The sequence below is a fragment of the Notolepis coatsorum genome (genome assembly GCF_963971535.1).
Source record: "Notolepis coatsorum genome assembly, chromosome: 12".
Taxonomy (NCBI): domain Eukaryota; kingdom Metazoa; phylum Chordata; class Actinopteri; order Aulopiformes; family Paralepididae; genus Notolepis; species Notolepis coatsorum.
This window is the reverse complement of record NC_140176.1, coordinates 78,896,661-78,917,654: the sequence shown is the minus strand read 5'-3', so window position 1 is coordinate 78,917,654 and position 20,994 is coordinate 78,896,661. Positions and strand designations below refer to the sequence as shown.

The window sequence follows — 20,994 nt, the reverse complement described above, 5'->3', positions numbered from 1 at the left end:
TATTTTGGGATTTTTACCCAGTTATTTTATACTGGTGTTTTGTGTTTCCTACAGTTTGAATTTTTATTTATTTTATTCTTGTGTTTTCCCCCCACCCTCTCTCATCACTCAGCGATTCCAGTGGTTACCCCTCTGGGGTAACTTTAAGATTCCCCTTTTTGTGTGTGTCTGCGTGTGTGTCCTACGCCCCCCCCCCCACCCCTCCCACCCCTCCCAATCCTGACAGTTGACTGCTGAGCCGAAGTCGAAGAACAACATTCTCACATCATGGGTGTTGCTCTCATCCAGGTGGGAAAGGGCGAAGTCTAGCGCTGAGGAGATGGTGTCCTCCGGGCTCCTGTTGTCACAGTTATAGGCCAGATTTGAGATTGATGATGGTGATAATGATGATGATGATGATGATGATGCTGGTGATGATGAAGATGATGATAAGAAGAATAGGGATGAAGAAGAGGAGAAAGACGTTTGTTGGTTTTCCTATTCTTCCATCTCATCAGGGAGAACCAGGCGCTGCTGTAAGAGCGACCTCATCAACATTCAAGATCGCTTGTGTGTGTGTGTGTGTGTGACTGAGATCAAGTTCAAACGTGCGTGTGTGTGCCCTGGCCCCTGACTAACCTCAAGATCTGAATACATTTATGTGTGTTTGTTTATAAATAAATTAGAATATCGAGGGGGCAGGGGCTGACCTGGAGAAGGTAAAAGAGGGTGTGGCACCCAGGGTGCGCTCTCTTGAGGCATGGGAAGTGGTAGTGATGAGTCACGTGTATACTGCAACCTATGCACCTGTGTTGTAATAAAGACCTGAACTGAGAACTATCAACCTGCCTCGAGAGTCGTGAATAACGTGCTACACCTAGCAGCGTTACAATACTTTTCAGAAGGCCAACATTTCTATATTAAATATAGAAATCTTTTGTCTTATGTAATATTCAAACTTTCTCAGATACTGAATTTTGGGCTGTAAGCCATAATCATCCAAATTCAAACAAACAAAGGCTTGGAATATTTCACTTTGTGTGTAATGAACAGGCATGCGTTGTTCATGGGACGGGGTAGCACGGTGTGCAACCTCACTCGCTATTTGCATATCAATAGCTCCGGTCGTCAGGTCTGTTAAATACGTTCTCAGACACATTCACACCTAACCTTGTTGTGAAGACGTGTTACATTCCATTCGTAGAGGCAATTAGGCACTGTCTTTAGTCTGTGCCCAAGCGAGGGGACATTAAATGCGCTTTCGCGGGAGCGCGCGCGCGCGCGCGTGCACGTGGTGCGTGTCACCCCAGATGATTTCAATAACGCACCACTGGTAATGAATCTATAATCTATGAGAGTTTCGCTTTTTGAATTGAATTACTGAAATAAAATTACTTTTCCACGATATTCTAATTTATTGAGCTGCACGTATGTACATCTCAGGATGGCTAAGGTTGAATTTATAATCTTGAGGTACTGTGTGTGTATGGGTATATATATATGTGTGTGTATGTGTGTGTGTGTGCATGAGTATGGTGGAGCAAACGATCCACGAAGCAAACGCACAGTGCACTCACCGCGTCACTGCTCCGCATACACTACACATTATGCACTCATAACGCCACACATGTCTGTGCATGTAATAAAGTCTATTATACAATGGCATGCAAATTTCTTGATTCTGATTGGCTGAAACAGTGAAGTTGCCGGTTGAATGAATGAATGAAAACTTTATTTAACAGATTGCAGAATGGGTACAATACAGTACGGCTCAATACATACAATTGTTAAGGGGATGCAGACCTGAGAAAGACGTTTGTCTTGTTTCCATCAGGGTCCCCCATTTTCAATTCATATAGACATTTATGACATACATAACATACATGACATTTATGGCATAGGGACATATAGGTATTTAGTACTGATACATTTGTGACATAGGCGGTATTCAAATATACAGTACTGTTACCCCTAGATCCTGACAGAGTATATACATATGATGGGGAGGGGACTGTACATTAGGAGGGGGTGGGTGGGTGGGAGGGGAATATACATACGGCGGGGAGGGAATATATACATGCGGTGGGGAGGAGACTGTCTATTAGAACCCGCCCACAACCGAATAACTTTTTTTCCGAATCACTCTGCCGTTCATTGTTTTTATGAATGAAACCAAGATGGCGGACAATAATCTTTATGAATGGATGTATTGATTTCGTCATAACGACTCATTCAAAAAAGATAAAGTCACCTGGAATATGTTAGTTGTTTACACAATGTTGGATTATGTAATTGGTTTGTCATGACTCATTGTAAAACAAAATATAAATTGCGGGGGGGGGGGGGTTCTGAGGGGAGTGGCCACTGGCTGACAGTGCTCTTTGTCTCGGGTGCCGGTGTTGTGCCGAATTCGGACTCCCTGCCAGAATCCGACTCGCTCTCAGGTGAACGTGCATACACTCTATCAGCCTACCCAGCATGTAATACGTTCTTTGTTAGAACTCAACTCGTTATTATTGGCGCATACACTCTATCATAATGTCTGTCATAAAACGATCAAGTAAATGCGCGTCCACGCAAGGGGGAGTCGGATTCTGGCAGGGAGTCCGAATTCGGCACGGTTGTTATTTCGTATAACACACTCCACGTGACCCCAGAACCTCAATGTAAATAAACCATAATCCCTCTACAAAAGGTTCTGAGAATTCTGTTCCAGCTAAGAGGCAAAATAACGACACAAACTGCACTATAACCGGGAATGTTACCATCAATGTAAATAAACCATAACCACCCTACAAAAACAGTACTGTATTTGTAAATCTGTAAAGTTCAAACAATCAATCAATCAAGCATGACTTCCATTGGATCTACGTTTTCTGTTTTGGGATCTACTTTTTCTGTTTTTGAATAAATCTCCATTATGCTTCAATTACTGTGTGTTTATAATAATAATAATAATAATAATAATAATAATAATAATAATAATAATAATAATAATAATAATAATAATAATAATAATAATAATAATAATAATAATAATAATAATAATAATAATAATAATAATAATAATAATAATAATAATAATAATAATAATAATAATAATAATAATAATAATAATAATAATAATAATAATAATAATAATAATAATAAGGTTGGGTGAATTGGGTCATTGTATAAAAGACATTACATCACTTGAAGTCGTGTGTTATAGGAATTAGATCACGCCTAGGGGGGTCTAATTCCTATAACACACTCCGTTGCGTGATGTAATGCTTAAATACTAGGCATACAGGCAGACGAACAGGCAGGCATTTGTCAGCTGCCAGTGCAGTGCTACTTGCAGCATGCGTGCCTATACACCAAAGAATACATAATTAGATATGTTGTAAGACCAGATTTTATGTTAATAGTAGGCACTTGTGCGTCAGGTGTGTCAGTGCAGTGCGTGTTACTTGCAGTTTGCAGCACATATCACCTACATGCCTACCTTAGAAAAGTGCATTGTGTTTCTACTCTTCAAAACTGTTGGAATAATCTAACACTGCAGACTCACTTTTTTTTTTATCAAACCTGGCATAACTGTGAAGCCTAACAGCTCACAGTCTATTGTTTTCCAATCTATCTCTCTCTCTCTCTCTCTCTCTCTCTCTCTCTCTCTCTCTCTCTCTCTCTCTCTCTCTCTCTCTCTCTCTCTCTCTCTCTCTCTCACTCTCTCTCTCTGCAAATATTGTGGTTTTGTCATGGTCCTGTAGTAGTAGAACACTTGCTTTGTCAGTGCTCTTATAACACCAGAGTTATGTGGAAGAATAGATTCTGAAGTTTGATGTTTTACATTGACCAAAAATGCTATCTGCGATACACTGTATCAAAACTATAGCCTCGCAAGCCAAACAAACGTTGCATGATTTTACAAGTCTGGTCTCCCTCCCTATTCATGGCTTTGTCCGGCCAAAATTGTGTCGGTCTAATCAGCTTTGGATGCAAGAGGCAACAGTGCATCAAAATAATACATTGAAGCAAGCTTACCACCTTAGCTTGGCTGGAAATGAGTTGCTTATATGACAATCTATAAATTAACCTGGCATAAATTAAAGCCTGGTTATCAATACACAGCCGCGTGTTATTTGTCCACACAGTGCGTAAAAGCAACACCATCATTGTCCCAGGGCTGGGCAAATAAAAGTGATTTGAGGTGATCTCTGACCCAGTCATGGGTGATGCCTGGTGATCCTTGTCTCATTACCTATTGTGCAACACCTTTCCAATGGATTGACACGGGATCCTGACAAGATCATTCATGCTCTCTGTCTTCACAGTCTTTTCGGAGTTGAACGGGTATATTTAGACCTTACACTCGAGTCAGAAACGTTTAGGCTTTTCTTATATTTAAGCTCTTATTCTTTTTGCAACAATTGTCTAATATGTACGCACATGTGGCTTCCCAAAAGGTTCCCAAGGCATGGAGTCAGACACATACCGAAGCATGGGGTGGTGCGGAGTGGGGTGGGCTGTGCGCCCTGTCCTAATCGGAATGCAAATCCACTCCCAAGCCAATGCTAATTTGGCCCTTGGTGAACTGTCGAACATTGTATGAGAAATTTGAGAATTCCCACCCTGACGCATTATCTATAGTGGCAGTGCCAAGGAGAGTGGTTCAGATATTCCCCAACCAAAAGACTCAGAGCACACTCGGTTGCTTAGAGACTATATATTCAACAGCTGCATTGGAGAACACCATAACCTCTTAAAGGGTGTGAATTTATAAGTGTTCTCTAGTGCCTTTTGGTGGCACTAAGGTGGTGGTAAGTTAAAGGTTGTGGTGTCGCAGCAAAGTGTTTCCCTGCACGCTGCCACGCGTGCATTTCGTTCCCCCATCTGGGCTAAGCCCCGGATCTCCTACAATCCTAAATCCGCCCCTGGTTCAGAGGTTTGATGTCAGATCGTAGGCGCTTGTGGAGTGTTTAGGTCTGCGTCGCTGACACAAATCAAGCGTCATACGTGAGTGCGTTTGTGTGTGACTGCCCGGAGCTCCATTCAAAAGCTGCACCCCATATTTTGCACGATAGCCTCTTTACAGTCGTTCCCATAGCAACTCCACTAGGTCAACCAATGAAAAGAGGGGGCTGGGCAGGAAGGAGGAGAGGGGTGGGAGGCTGACACACAGTGTGTGAGAGACCTGATTGGAGTTAGACTGGTGCAATGAAACACACACTCATATGACACACACGCAAATATAAGCACACAGAAGAAACACGTGCTCCACAAGCTAATGAACTCCATGTCAAAATAACTGCACACACACCTTACACTCAGCCCCATAACATGCTCATTAACCCTGTGTTTCCCAACCTTTGGGGTCGGACCACAGAGTTCCCCCTTCCATCGTGTGAAAACGGGGTCTCGTCAAACTTACTACATGACTGTTATAATATCAGGTCAGTCAGTGGTGGCCGGTGGGTCATTTTACTGGACAACTGGAGGGTCATTCTACTGGTGGGTCATTCTACTGGTGGGTCATTCTACTGGAGGGTCATTCTACTGGTGGCGGGTCATTCTACTGGTGGGTCATTCTACTGGTGGGTCATTCTACTGGAGGGTCATTCGACTGGAGGGTCATTCTACTGGAGGGTCATTCTACTGGTGGGTCATTCTACTGGAGGGTCATTCTACTGGAGGGTCATTCTACTGGTGGGTCATTCTACTGGTGGGTCATTCTACTGGAGGGTCATTCTACTGGAGGGTCATTCTACTGGTGGGTCATTATAATGGTGGGTCATTCTACTGTTGGGTCATTCTACTGGTGGGTCATTATAATGGTGGGTCATTCTACTGTTGGGTCATTCTACTGGTGGGTCATTATAATGGTGGGGCGGCGCAAGCGACAAGGGTCGGACTGGAAGCAAAATCTGGCCCTGGCATTTTATAATAATAATAATAATAATAATAATAATAATAATAATAATAATAATAATAATAATAATAATAATAATAATAATAATAATAATAATAATAATAATAATAATAATAATAATAATAATAATAATAATAATAATAATAATAATAATAATAATAATAATAATAATAATAATAATAATAATAATAATAATAATAACATTTTATGGCTTGACAAGATGAACCGTTGCCATGAATCCACTGGAAAAACTGTGTTTCTGTCTGTCTGTCTATCCGGCGTCTGTCTCCCATCAAGCCTCATCAATCAAATGCATTACACAGACTCACGATATGAGCTTTATCGTTTTATAGAACCTACAGGTATGGTCAAAGGTACGACAAACGCCTTACAGCTTGGAGACACCAACAAACGCACTTACGAGCTGCTTAAAGCAATCAATAACTTATAGGCGGAAGTCAATAACCTATAGGCTGAGCAATAGAGAAGTCAATAACCTATAGGCTGAGCAATATAGAAGTCAATAACCTATAGGCTGAGCAATAGAGAAGTCAATAATGTATAGGCTGAGCAATAGAGAAGTCAATAACCTATAGGCTGAGCAATAGAGAAGTCAATAACGTATAGGCTGAGAAATAAAGAAGTCAATAACCTATAGGCTGAGCAATAGAGAAGTCAATAACTTATAGGCTGAGCAATATAGAAGTCAATAACCTATAGACTGAGCAATAGAGAAGCAACAGGTGCACTTACAGGGTTTCATTAAACAATTCCATCAATAAATTGCCAAGCAATAGAGAAGTCGGCACTCCAACATATTTTGTATTCATCAAGATGTATAGATCACCCCGACAGCAGGCACATTTAGCCCCGAAGAGCCTTCACAAAACACTTCACAAAAATGCATTGGCCTTATTATGTATCATGGCAGATGCAGGCTATGAGAAAATAAGAGTGATTTGCATTACCCACAACATAAATTAATTGCAGACTTAATTAGAAAACAACCACACAAAGAACATTTACAAATTAATGTCTGCTACAAAGTGAATGTAAACAGTTTGCCTGTAAATTGTTTGCAAATTAACATCTCACCCAAATAAATGCTGCAGTGAGTGGGCTACAGTATTTAAGAAACAGATGCCATAGTGTCTTTGAAAAGACAGTGAACAGTCTCTTTTCATACTCCTAGTTGAATATGATTACTTGGAACAGTGTGAACATGACTCAACCAGTTCATAAAGTCTCAGGCAGACTAGCTTGTTGACATTTTCAGATGACAGAACCGACCTCTTCTTCTGCACAGTGTGGCCTGCCAAAGAAAACAGTCACTCGCATGGCACTGTAGACGCAGATGTCTAGAGTTGTGTCTGTGCCTCATCATAAGACTCTGAGCCCATCAGTAGTAGGGCCATCTTTTTCTTTTGTGGCTCTGGTTCCATGTCCTCTCTGGAGGGCTGTGATGCAGCAGGCTCTCTGTCCTTCAGCAGCTCCCTCAGCTGTTGCCACACATCTTCCCTCTCTGCTTTGGTCAGGCACCTGAGGTCCTTCAGGTCTGGGATCTAGAGCTGTTGCTGCCTTTAGCCATGACAGGTTTGTGTTCTCCTTCCATCTGTTGAGGTCCTCTGTGAATGCACCTTTAAAGCGTACTATATTATATAATCATCACGCTGATGGATGGAGACTCAGCACCTGCCGTCTAATCACCACACCACCTACAAGAAGACCAAGATCTCCATGCATCAGCGTCAGATTTTCGTTTATTGACAACCTGGCAAGTGTCTTGGCATTACCTCCAATGCATATGTTTTTTTCGTCGTCGTCATGTTAACCTTACTCGCGTTGTGTTTTCGTGTATCCACCTCGCGTTTTTGTCTCGTGTTTTTCCCGTGTGCTTCCCCTCAGCTTCCCACCGGTCACGGATACCCACCCGCCAGGCTCAAGACACACACACACACCGCACTGGAGTGTGTTGAATGAACGAATGAATGAATGAATGAATGAATGAATGAATGAATGAATGAATGAATGGATGAATGGATGAATGAATGAATGAAAACTTTATTTAACAGATTGCAGAAGGGGTACAATACAGTACGGCTCAATACACACAATTGTTAAGGGGATGCAGACCAGAGAAAGACGTTTGTCTTGTTTACATCAGGGTCCCCCATTTTCAATTCATAGTGAAGTTAACTTTTGCAACGTATTATTAAATGCCCTTCGTGGTTGAACTTGCCTCTGTCTCCCGCGTTGTGCATTTGAGCCTACCTGTCACCGGTTCCTAACAGGTTTTTTGTGTCCATCCGGACACATATGCAATTTGAAATATGAATATAGAATATCAGGCCTATAAATTACCTTATTATGGCCAAGTCATACATATATGGATCGGGCCAAATCTCCTTTTTCCAATGGCAGAGTTCAATCTGGATTTAGTATCACCAGGCGTCATTCACAGGGCAGCAAATACCGTGAATGAAATCTACTCTAAGTACAGTTACTTAAAAACATTTATAATTGTTTTTAATTTATTTTCTTTTTCTTTTACATGAAACAAGACAACACAATACAGTAATAACAACAATAAACAGGACTTGATATACACACACAATACAATTCCTCCTCACTTCACAGATCCTGTCACTACAGAAGTCTAACTTAATAAATAGCCTCACATAACGTACATTCCTGCTACCTTCAAGTCCCAACAAGACCACCCCACCTTCCATAATTAGAAGACAGATGGTTTGGGTTTTATGACATGGCACTGTGACTTTCAAAAGCTAAAACATTCCTTTATATTACTGTAATATGTGACCCGGCACGGTGTCACAATTCCTCAGAAAACCCAGAAATGTATATGAAAAACAGTTACCTCACCTGCTGTGACAGAGACACAGTAATTACCCTCTGTGTAATATGCGCTACACAGGGCATATGCTTGAATGGCAGAACCCTTGCTGCCACTATAATATTGCGAGCACTGACATTGTCTGTTATCTCCCACTCCTTTGCAACTGCAAGAAACTGGTCAGCACATACTTCAGCAGTGATGCCACAGATTACTTGTAAAAATAATCTGATTACTGATTACTCCTTTAAAAAGTAATCTAGTTACTTTACTGATTACTTGATTATCAAAATAACTTAGTTACTTTGAAAGTAACTACAGTAGGTTACGAAGTCGTCGTCGTCCCCCCTGCTGCTGCCACAACATAAGAATGACAACAGTTTTTTTTTCTCTCTCTTTCTCTCAAATCCATTCTGAGACAACGGACTCAGTGCGTACTCCGCAAGTCGCGTAATATACGACACGCGCGTAACATGAATCTCTCTCTCACTCTCACTCTCTCACTCTCTCTCAAGTAGCCAAATTACACTATAAAACGAACTGGATAGTTGATTTAACTTCATGCTGAAGCCATTCTAAAATCAGCTATAAACGTAAACATGTGTGTGTGGCTGTGTGCGTGCGCAAGCACACGTCCCATATCCGGTCTAGCTGTACCCCTGGCTCTCTTATCATCAGCATTATGAGATAGTAACTAAATAGTAACGCACAGCCACTTGGAAAAGTAACTGTAATCAGATTACTGGCTTGTAAAAAGTAAGTAAATTAGATTACTATTTACTGAAAAAGTAATCAGATTAGAGTAACTAGTAACTAGTTACTGGCATCACTGTACTTCAGCAAAATGTCTTTCCTCCGTTTTACCACAAAGCCAACAAGTGCAGTTGCCATTTGTCATCGATCAGGTCAGTGTGCTGTTATGCCGAGGTAGTTGTGGTTGCTTACTGATGTCCAGTGGTCTCCAGTCAGTGCAATAAATGTAGCTTGTGCCAACTGCTCCACTTTCATTGCCTTTTCACTGCCATACAATTCATTAATACTTGCGACAATAGTTTGCCTCGAAGGTGGCTTTTTGCATTCATCTAAAAATGTTTGGACCTTATGGTGTTCTTGTTCTGTTCTTGACTTATTGTTATGTTTTCTTCTTGACTTGTTTAAAGAAGACCTGTACGGCCCATGGGGACATTAACGTGTGTTGTCGGGCCTTATAAATAAATTTGATTTGATTTGATTTGATTTGATTCATATGATGGGTCACCTGAGGTGATCTGGATAACGCCTTGAAGCCCCTGGTCTTCCACAATATTAATGGGTCGGCAGTCTATGGCAATCCATTTAGCGATAGTATCGGTTAGCTTAGTTGTTGTCACCTTGTTGACAGACTTTCGCCAGCTGCACTCTGCACATGTAGTTTGACGGGGAGCATGTCTATGTTCCCCGGGTCCTATGTTCCCCGGGTTCTATGTTCCCCGCTTTGATTGATTGATTGATTGATTGAACATTTTAGACCACCAGCCCTGATTCCAAACTCTAACCTTAACCAGTTCGAAAGAGGGCCTAAGCTTAACCGTTCGAAACAAGGCAGACATTAATAATTAATAAAATATAAAAAATTTATAAAATTTTCAATCTATTAATCAATCAAAGCGGGGAACATAGAACCCGGGGAACATTTCCATTGACACAGGAACATTTCCAAGCGAAATGAAATCGGCAAGAGTTATTCCTCTCCACAAAAAGGGAAACAAATTGGAACCGGGTAACTACAGACCCATTTCCATCCTGGGCGTTCTATCAAAAACCATTGAGAGGCTAGTATATGAGCAAATAGACAGGTATTTCTCCACTAATAACATCATGTACAAATACCAATCTGGTTTCAGGAGGTCCCACTCCACAGACACCTGCCTGCTGTTCCTCACAGATTACATCCGGAAAGAGGTAGATGAGGGAAAGTTCTGTGGAATGGTAATGTTAGACCTCCAGAAGGCATTTGATTCAGTGGATCACAACATCCTGTTAATGAAGCTTAGGGCCTATAGGCTTTAATGAGGCAGCTCATAAATTGATTGGTTCCTACCTAACAGGGAGACAACAGGTGGTAGATATAAACGGAGTACTCTCCAGTCCTCGGACAGTAGAGTGCGGGGTCCCGCAAGGGAGTGTTTTGGGACCGCTCCTCTTTCTCCTGTATATAAATGACCTGAAAGCAGCTTGCTCATGTGACCTTTTTTTATACGCAGATGACTCCGCCCTACTAGTGTCTCACAAAGACAAACAAGTGGTTGAGCAGACATTGAGTGCAGAACTAGAGAAGGTTAGCGACTGGCTAGGCCACAACAAGCTGTCCCTCCACGTGGGGAAGACTGAGTCCATTTTATTCGGGTCAAAGGTCAGGCTCAGAAAATCGCCAGGTTTTAACATTAGAATAGGAGATACTGTTCTCACAGACAAAACATCTGTGAAATATCTCGGTTGCGTCCTGGAAAACAGCTTATCAGGGGAAAGCATGGCTCACCAAGCACTTACAAAGATAAATAACAGGACTAGATACCTAGCCAGAATCAGCGATGAAGATTCTTGCTGGAGCTCTCATACAGTGTCACTATGACTATGCGTGTGGCTCCTGGTACAACAGTGCCCCCAAAAGTCAGAAAATAAAACTACAGACATCACAAAACAAGCTAATCAGGGTAATACTAAGGGTACCTGTTCGAACCCACCTTGACCCATCTCACTTTGAGATCATGAGATGGCTTAAGGTGGAAGACAGAGTAAACCAGATAGGGATGTGCCTAGTTCACAGAATAGTGCACGGGGTAGTGCCAGTGTACTTTAACAACTACTTCAACCGAATCAGAGACACCCATGCATACCAAACTAGGCGCAGCTCAACTGACTTTGTGCCAGTCAGATTCAGGAGCTGTATGGGGAAGGAGTCTTTTCTGTATTCAGCAGCTGTCTATTGGAATAGTCTGCCCAGTGAACTGAAAATCATAGACAATGCCGTTAGATTCAAGTCCAGCCTGAAGACATGGCTCAAAAGGGACTATACTTGACCTAGACACTTAGGTTAAGGCCCCCTTGCATGTTGTATGAGTCTGTATGTATATAAATGTTAAATGGTATATGGGATGTGTTGTGATGTCACGTTTTGTATGATGCATGTTTTAAGCATCACACTCCCCCACCCCCCTACAAGGACCACAATGGAAATAAGCTCTGAGCTTTTTTGTGTTCATCCTTGGCAGTATATCCCGACTGTGCTCTTCTGTCACATATTTTTATATTGTCAAATAAAGTCATTCATTCATTCATTCAACATAGGACCTGGGGAACATAGGGATGATCCCGTTTGACGAACACGGCTTGATCCTACCTCAGTGCTAGCATCTTTGCTAACATCGGCAATATGTGCTTTGCCCGAAGATGGTACTTGACACTTCAGATTCAGATTCAGATTCAGATGACTTTATTCACCATATTGCAGTGCAAATGGAACGTGATTCGATGTTTACAGTGCATGCTTTTTTCATAATTAGAACAATAGGTAAATAAATAATTATAAGTAAAGTGCAAGACAGGACAGAACAGTGAGACAACAATAAGACAGTAAAGTGCAGTGGTTGGGGACATGGATACAGTCCAGCACAAAGTTCAAGTCCAGAAGTCCAGCCCTAGCAGCTCGCCATAGAGGGGGGGGGGGGGGGACGACGACACCTGACTCATTTACCAGGCGAGCTGCTGAGGGGAAGAAACTCAGTCTATGGCGGGACTTTAGTGTCTTGGGCAGCCGTAGCCGCCTGCCGTGGGGGAGCATGTTAAAGATGTTGCTTGTGACCCGGGTGGGCGGGGTCTGCCATGATCTTCCTCGCCCTCCGCAAGGCCCTGGAGGAATGTAGGGACTCGAGGGAGGGAAGGGGGCAGCCGATCACCCTCTCTGCCGAGCGTATCACCCGCTGCAGCTTGGCCTTGTCCCTGACCGTGGCTGCAGGGAACCAGATGATGATGGAGAGGGTGAGGATGGACTGGATGATGGCGGTGTAAAACTGGACCATCATGGTCCTCGGCAGCCTGAACTTCCTCAGCAGAGGACATCCTCTTCCGGGCCTTTTTGTTGAGAGCGATGGAATTCAGCTCCCATTTTAGGTCCCGGGAGAGTGTCATGCCGAGGAAGCGGCAGGACTCCACAGAGGCCACCGGGGTGCCTCCCAGAATGATCTTCTGATCATCTGATCATGATCTTCACTTGTTGTGCTTCAGTGGAAAGACAGTTCATCACCACAATATGTGCACTGTAGCGCCGAAGAATAGGAGTCAGAGGCAGGGTGTCGAAAGACAACGCTAAACATTTATTCAAGATACAAGCTCAACTCCAACACTCGCTACTTTACTCGCTAGCTAACAGGAACTGTTTTGCAAACAGGAAAGTAACTAACTAATATTGTCCGTGCGGAACCCTTATCCCCAACACATAGTTCCGTGGGTGAATTATGTTGATCCACCACAGCACACAACTTTGGTTTTATCTACATTTCCACCTGGAAGCTTTTTAAAGGTACATTTGCAGCACAGCACACCTGCGTATGTCTTCTGTGCGCTCCTCGTGCGTTTTGGTAAACATCTGTGCTGGAACTAAAGGAACTAAGTTGGGGTCAAACTGTCATAATGATACATTTATGTAAAAGTAACACGTTAAGGTTTCCAGATTAATCACTGGCGTTAGTGTGTTAACGTTCACAGCACTACTTCTTGTCTGACTCTGGAGAAGATGGTAAGCGCATTTCCCATAATGTTAGCGTGTTCCTATAAGATAAGGAGGACACGTGTTTGCTTCTATGAGCATCACAGCTGACCTTTAACACACATTGTCTCACATCACCATTCACACGTACAGTGTACTGTATTGTACCAGTGCCTCACGGGACCCTGACACCTCCCCGATGTCTCTTCTCTCTCTTCACCTTCATCCATCCCTCCATTTTACACTATTTTTAATCCTTAGTCGTATCTGATTTATAATTTTAGGTAGTGTCATTGAGTCTGAGAAAGATGCTTTAAAATATATTTATGTATTATTATATCGCTCTCAATTATTGTTTTCCGCTTCCTCATCTTTTTCACGTCTCTCTCCATCTCTCTCTTGAATGACGTCACAGTAGCTCTCGCAGTGCAGTTGTGTTTCTACTTCTTGTTAATAATGTATCGACATCTTTGACTCTGTGTATACAGTAATATGTGCTTACCTAGCACTTAGAGGACACCAGGCCCGGCCCGCCTATACGGGGGGGGGGGGGGGGGGGGGAGATCAGTGATAGACCTACAGTATTGTTTGTCCTAAATATAAGTGATGATGACATTTACTAATTAAAACAAAAACATTGCAAATCAGAGTTGTTGCTTTGATTTAGCCCATTAATTAATGAAAATAATGTCTTTTTATGTAGAACGGTCCTCTGGTGAGGGTTACGGTTAGATAGATAGTGTCTCTCAGTTTGCTTGTATGTGTTTATGTAGGAGAGAAAGAGGGCCCATTCACTTTCTCAGGGGCCCGGCTGTTTTTGTTCAAGATGGAAGCAGAGATGTGGTCTATAAACCAGACCACAGGGGCTCAGGAGGTAGAGCAGTCGTCTGGTAATCCAGAGGTTCCCGGTTCAATTCCTACTCCTCCCAGGCAGCGTGTCGAAGTGTCCTTGAGCAAGACACTTAACCCCTACTTGCTCCCGATGAGCAGGTTGGCACCTTGCATGGTCGCCTCCGCCGTCGGTGTGTGAATGTGTGAGTGAATGGGTAAAAAAATATTTGGGGGACAAATTGTAAAGCGCTTTGGATAAAAGCGCTATATAAATGCAGCCATTTACCACAGAGACTGTTTATTCAATGAAGATGTTCATTAAGTAAAGACTTTCGTGAGGTATGCATTCAAACTTTTCTTTCTTTATTTCCCCTCTGAAGAGTACACAGGGAGTACTTATGGTGATTTAAATACAGAGTACTTTTCTCTTCAACCAGCTTCTTTATTCTATTCAACCTAAACCATTGCAAATGGTTCCGTCCCCAACGTCAGAGAGCGTCTTAAATCACATCCTCCCGTTTCATTTTGTGATGTAATTTTTTACATAACGATCGTTATCATTCTCAGTTATTATAGAGAAGCAATACACATGTAATACCAGCCAGAGCACTCGCTGAGACCGGGGTGTATCATATCGTATGTGCTCTCTCCAATTTACTAGGTCAACCCCGCTGAAGAATGCATAAGGAGGCTGGCATGTGTGTCTTTGTGTGTGTGTGTTAGGGAGCACATGGCTTGGGGTGGCAGGGGGAGTGCGTTAGAGGGTAATAGGGTGATGAGGTCATCCCAGTGCATCTTCCGCTCCACTGGCCTGTCGGGGTTTATTTCTCTGAGCCCCCAACCCCTCCCCCACACCTCATCAGCCTCTAAAGGCAAATAACGCATAGACTTTAAGGTCATGTCAGAGATGTATAGAGAGAGAACGTCTGTTTGAGTCAGATGGTCTCGTTGTATAATGTGTGTAGGGGAAATTGAATGTTCTCATATCCGCCACCTAGAGGATTTGATTTATTCTATAATGAGGTTACTGACCCCTATCACTCTTTCCACTAAGTGGCAGTAATGTGGAAAGATTCTATGCTCCAACCACCGCTGAATCTCATATGAGGCAGAAGCAGTGTCGTCTCCTGGGTAGAGAACAGTCTAGATGCCATAGTTGGGACTATATTTGATTATTATTTCTAGGTGGTGGGAGTGGTTAAGTTAAGGGATAGGTTTATATGCTACTTTTTGGGGTGGAATTCTGCTGAATTACAGCTTTGCAGTTAGGTACGTTTTTATAGAAATGTCCTTCTGGGCTGTGCGAACTAGACACTTACATGCAGGTGCTGTAAGTTGTATTTTATTGTTAACACTTTGATTGCCTAAGGCTAAATTCATGATATACCATCCGTTGCCAGCTCTATTTAACATGGAGAAGTTCCCCTTCTTTGCAGGGCTATAACTTTTTAAATTCTATTGCTAGATTGCCATTATTAGGGCCCATTCAAGGTCCTATATGTATTGTTCATGGTGTAGCAACGTTAAACTTTTTCATTCACATATTCATACTAAAATATGGTCTAAGGTATAAGTATGTTTTCATCTCTTTCTGCAGCTTTCTCCAGAACGTGATTTATAGCCCCAAATGCATTATATTGATGATGAAATACAGTTTGATAGCAATCGGCGCGATATAAAAAATTCCAACTGAACGTACTTCTGGAAGTTACTACACGTCATCTGATGTTGACCGGATGGGCGAGGGGGCGTTTATAATTCCGTGGGCAGCGTTATACCATTCATCTAATGTGGGTCATATGTTCATCAGATCAGTTAGTATCGAACACGGTAATATTACACGCTAAAACTCACCCCAGTCTCCTCGGGCCGTTGGGCGATCAGCGTGGGGTAGACAGTTTTCCATTATGGGATGTCGAAATACCCGGTCCATTTCCAGGTTGTATAATAGTATATACGTCCAAATAACGTTGTTTATTGAGTTAGGGCGAGCAATCTATTATCCAGTGTTTCAAGATGGAGTCGCGGGAGCTATAGAGAGTGGCCGGAAGTAATATGGGTGATCACCACTTCATCCACATGACTTCCTGTTTGGCGCTTCTGCCGATCGGCCACCAGATGGCTCTCTTGAACCGCTAGAGGATTGAGAGGAGCTCAGAACTGTGTGTGAAGGCTGCAGAGGGGAAATATGATTTCGATCACAGATTTTTGAAATATTGATATTAAAGACGAGTTAGGGCGTCCTCTGCAACTTGAGCATGGCTAGGAAAGACGCCTAAACACGTTTTCGGCACTTAAAGTGTTAAAGTGCTCTACATGTCAATAGCTCTGCATTCCGACAGCCATCACTGATATAGTGTGTTTTGTCAGTAACATGGGTCTCCCAGTCCCTCCGCTCTGCGGTAAACAGAAAATAAATGTTCTGGTATCCCATTCCAACTTTATCCAATCAGGAGAGAGAACTCCACACTGGAAAAAGAAATACAATACAAAAAATTTTTAAGCAATTATATGTTTTTAAACAAGTAAAATAATCTGCCGAGGCAGCTAGCAAGTCTGGTTTGAAATAAGTAAAAATATCTAGGCTCTCTCCAGATCAAGTCAAGTCAAGAGTTTTATTTGTCACGGCATACAAGCATACAGTGAAATGTGGGTGGTCATGCCCGCAGCGATTGTGCAATAATACAAGTAATAAGAATAAGACATAACAGGTATAATGTACATAAAGTTTACAAAAAGCATGGTAAAGACATGCTAAGGTCCTGCGATAGTGCAATACAGTGTTAGCTACGGATGAGGCACTGGATCTTATGTACACTACCATAGACGCCTGGCCATAAGAGCATTCGGAGCATCTGCTCTCCCACTATTGAACTTGGGGGAGCAAAGGTATGCTCTTGCTCCACCACTTTTTGATCATATGAAAAATATGATATATCCCCCCCAATATATAAATCTAACCATAACTACGTAATTTCAATCAAATTAATAATACGCAATGACACTTAATAGCGAGTTTTTAAGTTTCCAAAGATTCTGTCCCCCCCTGCCCTCCACATTTGAATGGTTTGATCCACTGCATACCACGGTCCCTCCCCCAGCAGTCAGTAGCGCGCATGTTGCTGCAGCCAGTACAGGCTGTGAGTGCGTGTGTGTGTCACAGGCGACAGAGTCTCTTATCGGTGGCAGGATTTTCCAGTAAGTTATGTTAGACATGTCTTTACTATTGAGTGGTAGAACTTCTACCACGCAATACAATAAAAGTGTTTCACGTCCCGAAATGCCATCTGGTCATACCGTAAATCCTCTAATAATAATAATAATAAATAATAACAACGTTTCCCCCTGGTTGGCGTTAGCTTTAGTGCTAGCCGCTAGCTAACGTTGTCATAATATTATCTAGATATGTGGTGTCAGCTGGATGACATGACTTTGTTTGCAAAATACGTTCGCTATCTATATGGCAGACGAGCAGGGCCGGATTAACAACGGCCGCGGCCCGTGGGCCTCTAGTGACGAGGGGCCTCAAAAAAAAATTACTTTTTTTTTTTTTTTTTTTTTGAGATCGATGTCATGACTGTGCATTGCAGACTCAGGGAGGAGGCAGAGAAGGACAGAAAGAGACACAAGAGTTACAGGTAATGGAAATATATCTTTTTTCTCTTTCTTATTAAAAACTTGGCCTATTTGAAAGGAGATTGATTTAATAAAAATAAATGAGCGAAAAATCAATATACAGTATATATATATATATTAATATATTATTATTATAGTAATTGGCTATCATACTGCAATATAAACTGAGTTTTATAGTGAAAAGAGCAGCTTTATTGGTCAATATTGAAGGCTCTATATTGCAGGAAATTGCACATACAGGTTCATTAAATTAAAAAAAAATCTGCCGTGGAGGGGGTCGTGCCTAACCCCCTCCAAACCACCCCTTGCCTGTCCCAAAAAAATTAATAATAATAATAATTACAATTAAAAAAAAAATTTAAAAAAATAATAATAATTGCACCCCCACTTTCAACTATAACTAGGCGGCCATGTACACTACTATACTATAGTTATACTATATATCCTTATGCTATCTTGAGATAGCATATAGCAGATTGGATGAAGTGGGAGACTGAACAAACACTATATATAAATGATGGCCGTCAGAATGTAGAGCTATTCAACACTAATTTGAACAAAGAAATACCACTTACAGCATTCAATCTCTGCGTGGACAACATTGCTTTCAGTGGGACCAGAAGAATTCACCCCATGATATCCTGCCACTCTAATAAGAGTGCTTTTAGGGAATTCCAGGAAGTGTGACCCAGAAGCAGTCCAATGGGGTTTTACCATAGAGACGTTTTTAAATGTTAGCTTGAAATGCAAACCATTTGAATCCCAAGGTAGTTAAAGAAACTTGAAACTTGAAACTAGTTGCATTAATTTAGCAGGCTGTCATTTAAAATGACCATGGTTGGGTATTTTGTACTGCGATTCCAAATGAGTTCATTTTGAAAGTATTTTTAACATCCAAAATCCCAGCACAAAACACAACCCATGTCATTTTAAATGGTGGCCTGCTAGATGAGTACAAACCAACTTGGAATTCAAAAGGTTTGTATTTCAAGCTAAAGTATTTTTGAAAATGTGTATACTGTGTATGTGTCATACTCGCAATATTTGATGCAATATTATGAGTGACATCTTTGATGACATTTCCTCGATGTTACCCTCCTTGATATTCACCAATGCAGTTGATACAAAGTGTGGCCTCAGTCTCTCATATGTCACCACTGCTGGTGTGGAATGAGTAACCGGTGATGTCACTGGATTAAGCAATATTTTGAATTTAGCCAATCAACTGTCAACAGCGCAAACCGAATGGCACATCAAATTGTGAATGTAAGATTATAAGATGTTTTTTTGTGTTTTCTTTTTCATAAACATAGAACATGTGTGTTGATAATACATTGACATATTCTAAATCTAATTTTGATTATAGTTAATAATTGCCTATTTACTTTGTCCATTGTAAGGGCAGATGGGCATGGTAGTGGACTAGCGAACTCCTGCATATTGGCTCCATCTAGTGGCTACTGAGAACACTACAGACAGCTCCAACCTGAAGCCACCTATCATTGGCACTTCTCAGAGACAATAGATCCGCTTGCTCACTATATTTGCATGTACACAAATATCACATTAATATTTAGGAATATTCAGGTAATTAATTCTACAGTACATCATGTAAAACGACTTAAAATTGCACCCTAGACTAGTGTTTAAACTCATAATTCAAGCTCGTCTATGGATAGCCATGGGTAAAGCCACAAATCTGTGTCACCCAGAGACCTACTCTCTGCCTCCTCTGGGTAACTGAGACCCACTTCAGACCCGGGGGGGGGGGGGTTGGACATCACCCCAAGCAGGCTATTGTCCTCCTGGCCCCGTCCACCACAGTCAGGTCAGCTGAAACACGCTCAATCTTTTACCGTAGACTGAAAACACAAGGATTCAAAATGTACCTCATGTAATCACATTAAGAAAAAGGTTGTCGTCTTAATTACTCTTATTGTCTACACTTGTCCAGGTGAAAAGCACTGGAGTTTGGCTGTTAAGATGATCAATATGACATATCGATTGTTGAGCGTATCCCTTTGCTGGCTTTGTTGTACACAATTATGGCTTTGGATGAAAGTGTCATAGTTTAGCTAAATGACTGAATGTAAATGTCATAAACTATGCATACAAACTACTTTTTTCCTGCACAATGAATGTTTACATTTTTCAGTTCTTGGTTATGTTCTTTTTTTATTTTGCAATTCAACAAACAATTCACAAGACATACATCTGAAACAAAATAAAATAAAAGAAACAAAATAAAATCATCATAATCAAATCAAAGGTATATACCATGTACATATGTGTCTTCACACTTTTAACTCAAAACTGTGATCGTTACCAAAAGCTAGTTTTACGTCCGGTAAACTACGAACTTCCCCCATCTATCCTCCCATACTTCCTCTCTCTCTACCGGACTGGATTTAAAAAAATGTAAATACAAAAAATACAAATAAAAGATCTGTCTCTTTGTCACTGTGCTCAAGTTTCTCAGGTTGAGTTCTTCCTCGTGGCTCATCTTCATCTCACGTGAGTGGACAAGGCAAACCATCCTCCTCCTCTCAGCTTGTCCACCTGGAGCAAAGACAAAGGACTTATTTATAAAAAAAAATAAAAATGTTTAATGGGACATTGATAGGGCTGACCCCGATTAGTCGAATAGTCGACTAATCGATTGAAATGAGCCGTAGTCGACTGCCAACCTCTTAGTTGAATGCAAACAATTATATAGTATATATATATATTTTTTATCATTCTTTCCAAAAGCAAAGAGGTCTAGAAGCATGGCTAACGCTAATAGCGCACGTACCAGCGGGGCTAACTGCCTAAGAAAACGGGCACAGTGGCACTGAAAGAGGATTTCACCCGTCTAATGAACACACTGACTAGACAAATATCAAGATGTGGACCAATTGCATGCTTTTCAGGAAGCCTTCAGTCAACTCTCTGACATTAAGCACCCCCTACATCCCAAATGGAATAATCCAAAAAAATTATAATAATAATAAATGTAAAAAAAAATATTACATTTTTTTTTTTTGATAGTCGACTAAG

At 41.5% G+C, this 20,994-nt stretch overlaps 1 protein-coding gene across 1 annotated transcript in view; it reads right to left on the bottom strand.

Annotated features, from left to right (window-relative positions):
- Positions 1-20,279: 20,279 nt before the first annotated feature.
- Positions 20,280-20,994, bottom strand: part of spice1 (spindle and centriole associated protein 1) — a 46,970-nt gene continuing 46,255 nt past the window's right edge. Inside the window, exon 18 of the mRNA XM_084325905.1 lies at positions 20,280-20,514. Coding sequence (XP_084182031.1) covers positions 20,461-20,514 — 54 coding nt within the window. The 3' untranslated portion in view covers positions 20,280-20,460. The remainder of the gene's footprint in view (positions 20,515-20,994) is intronic.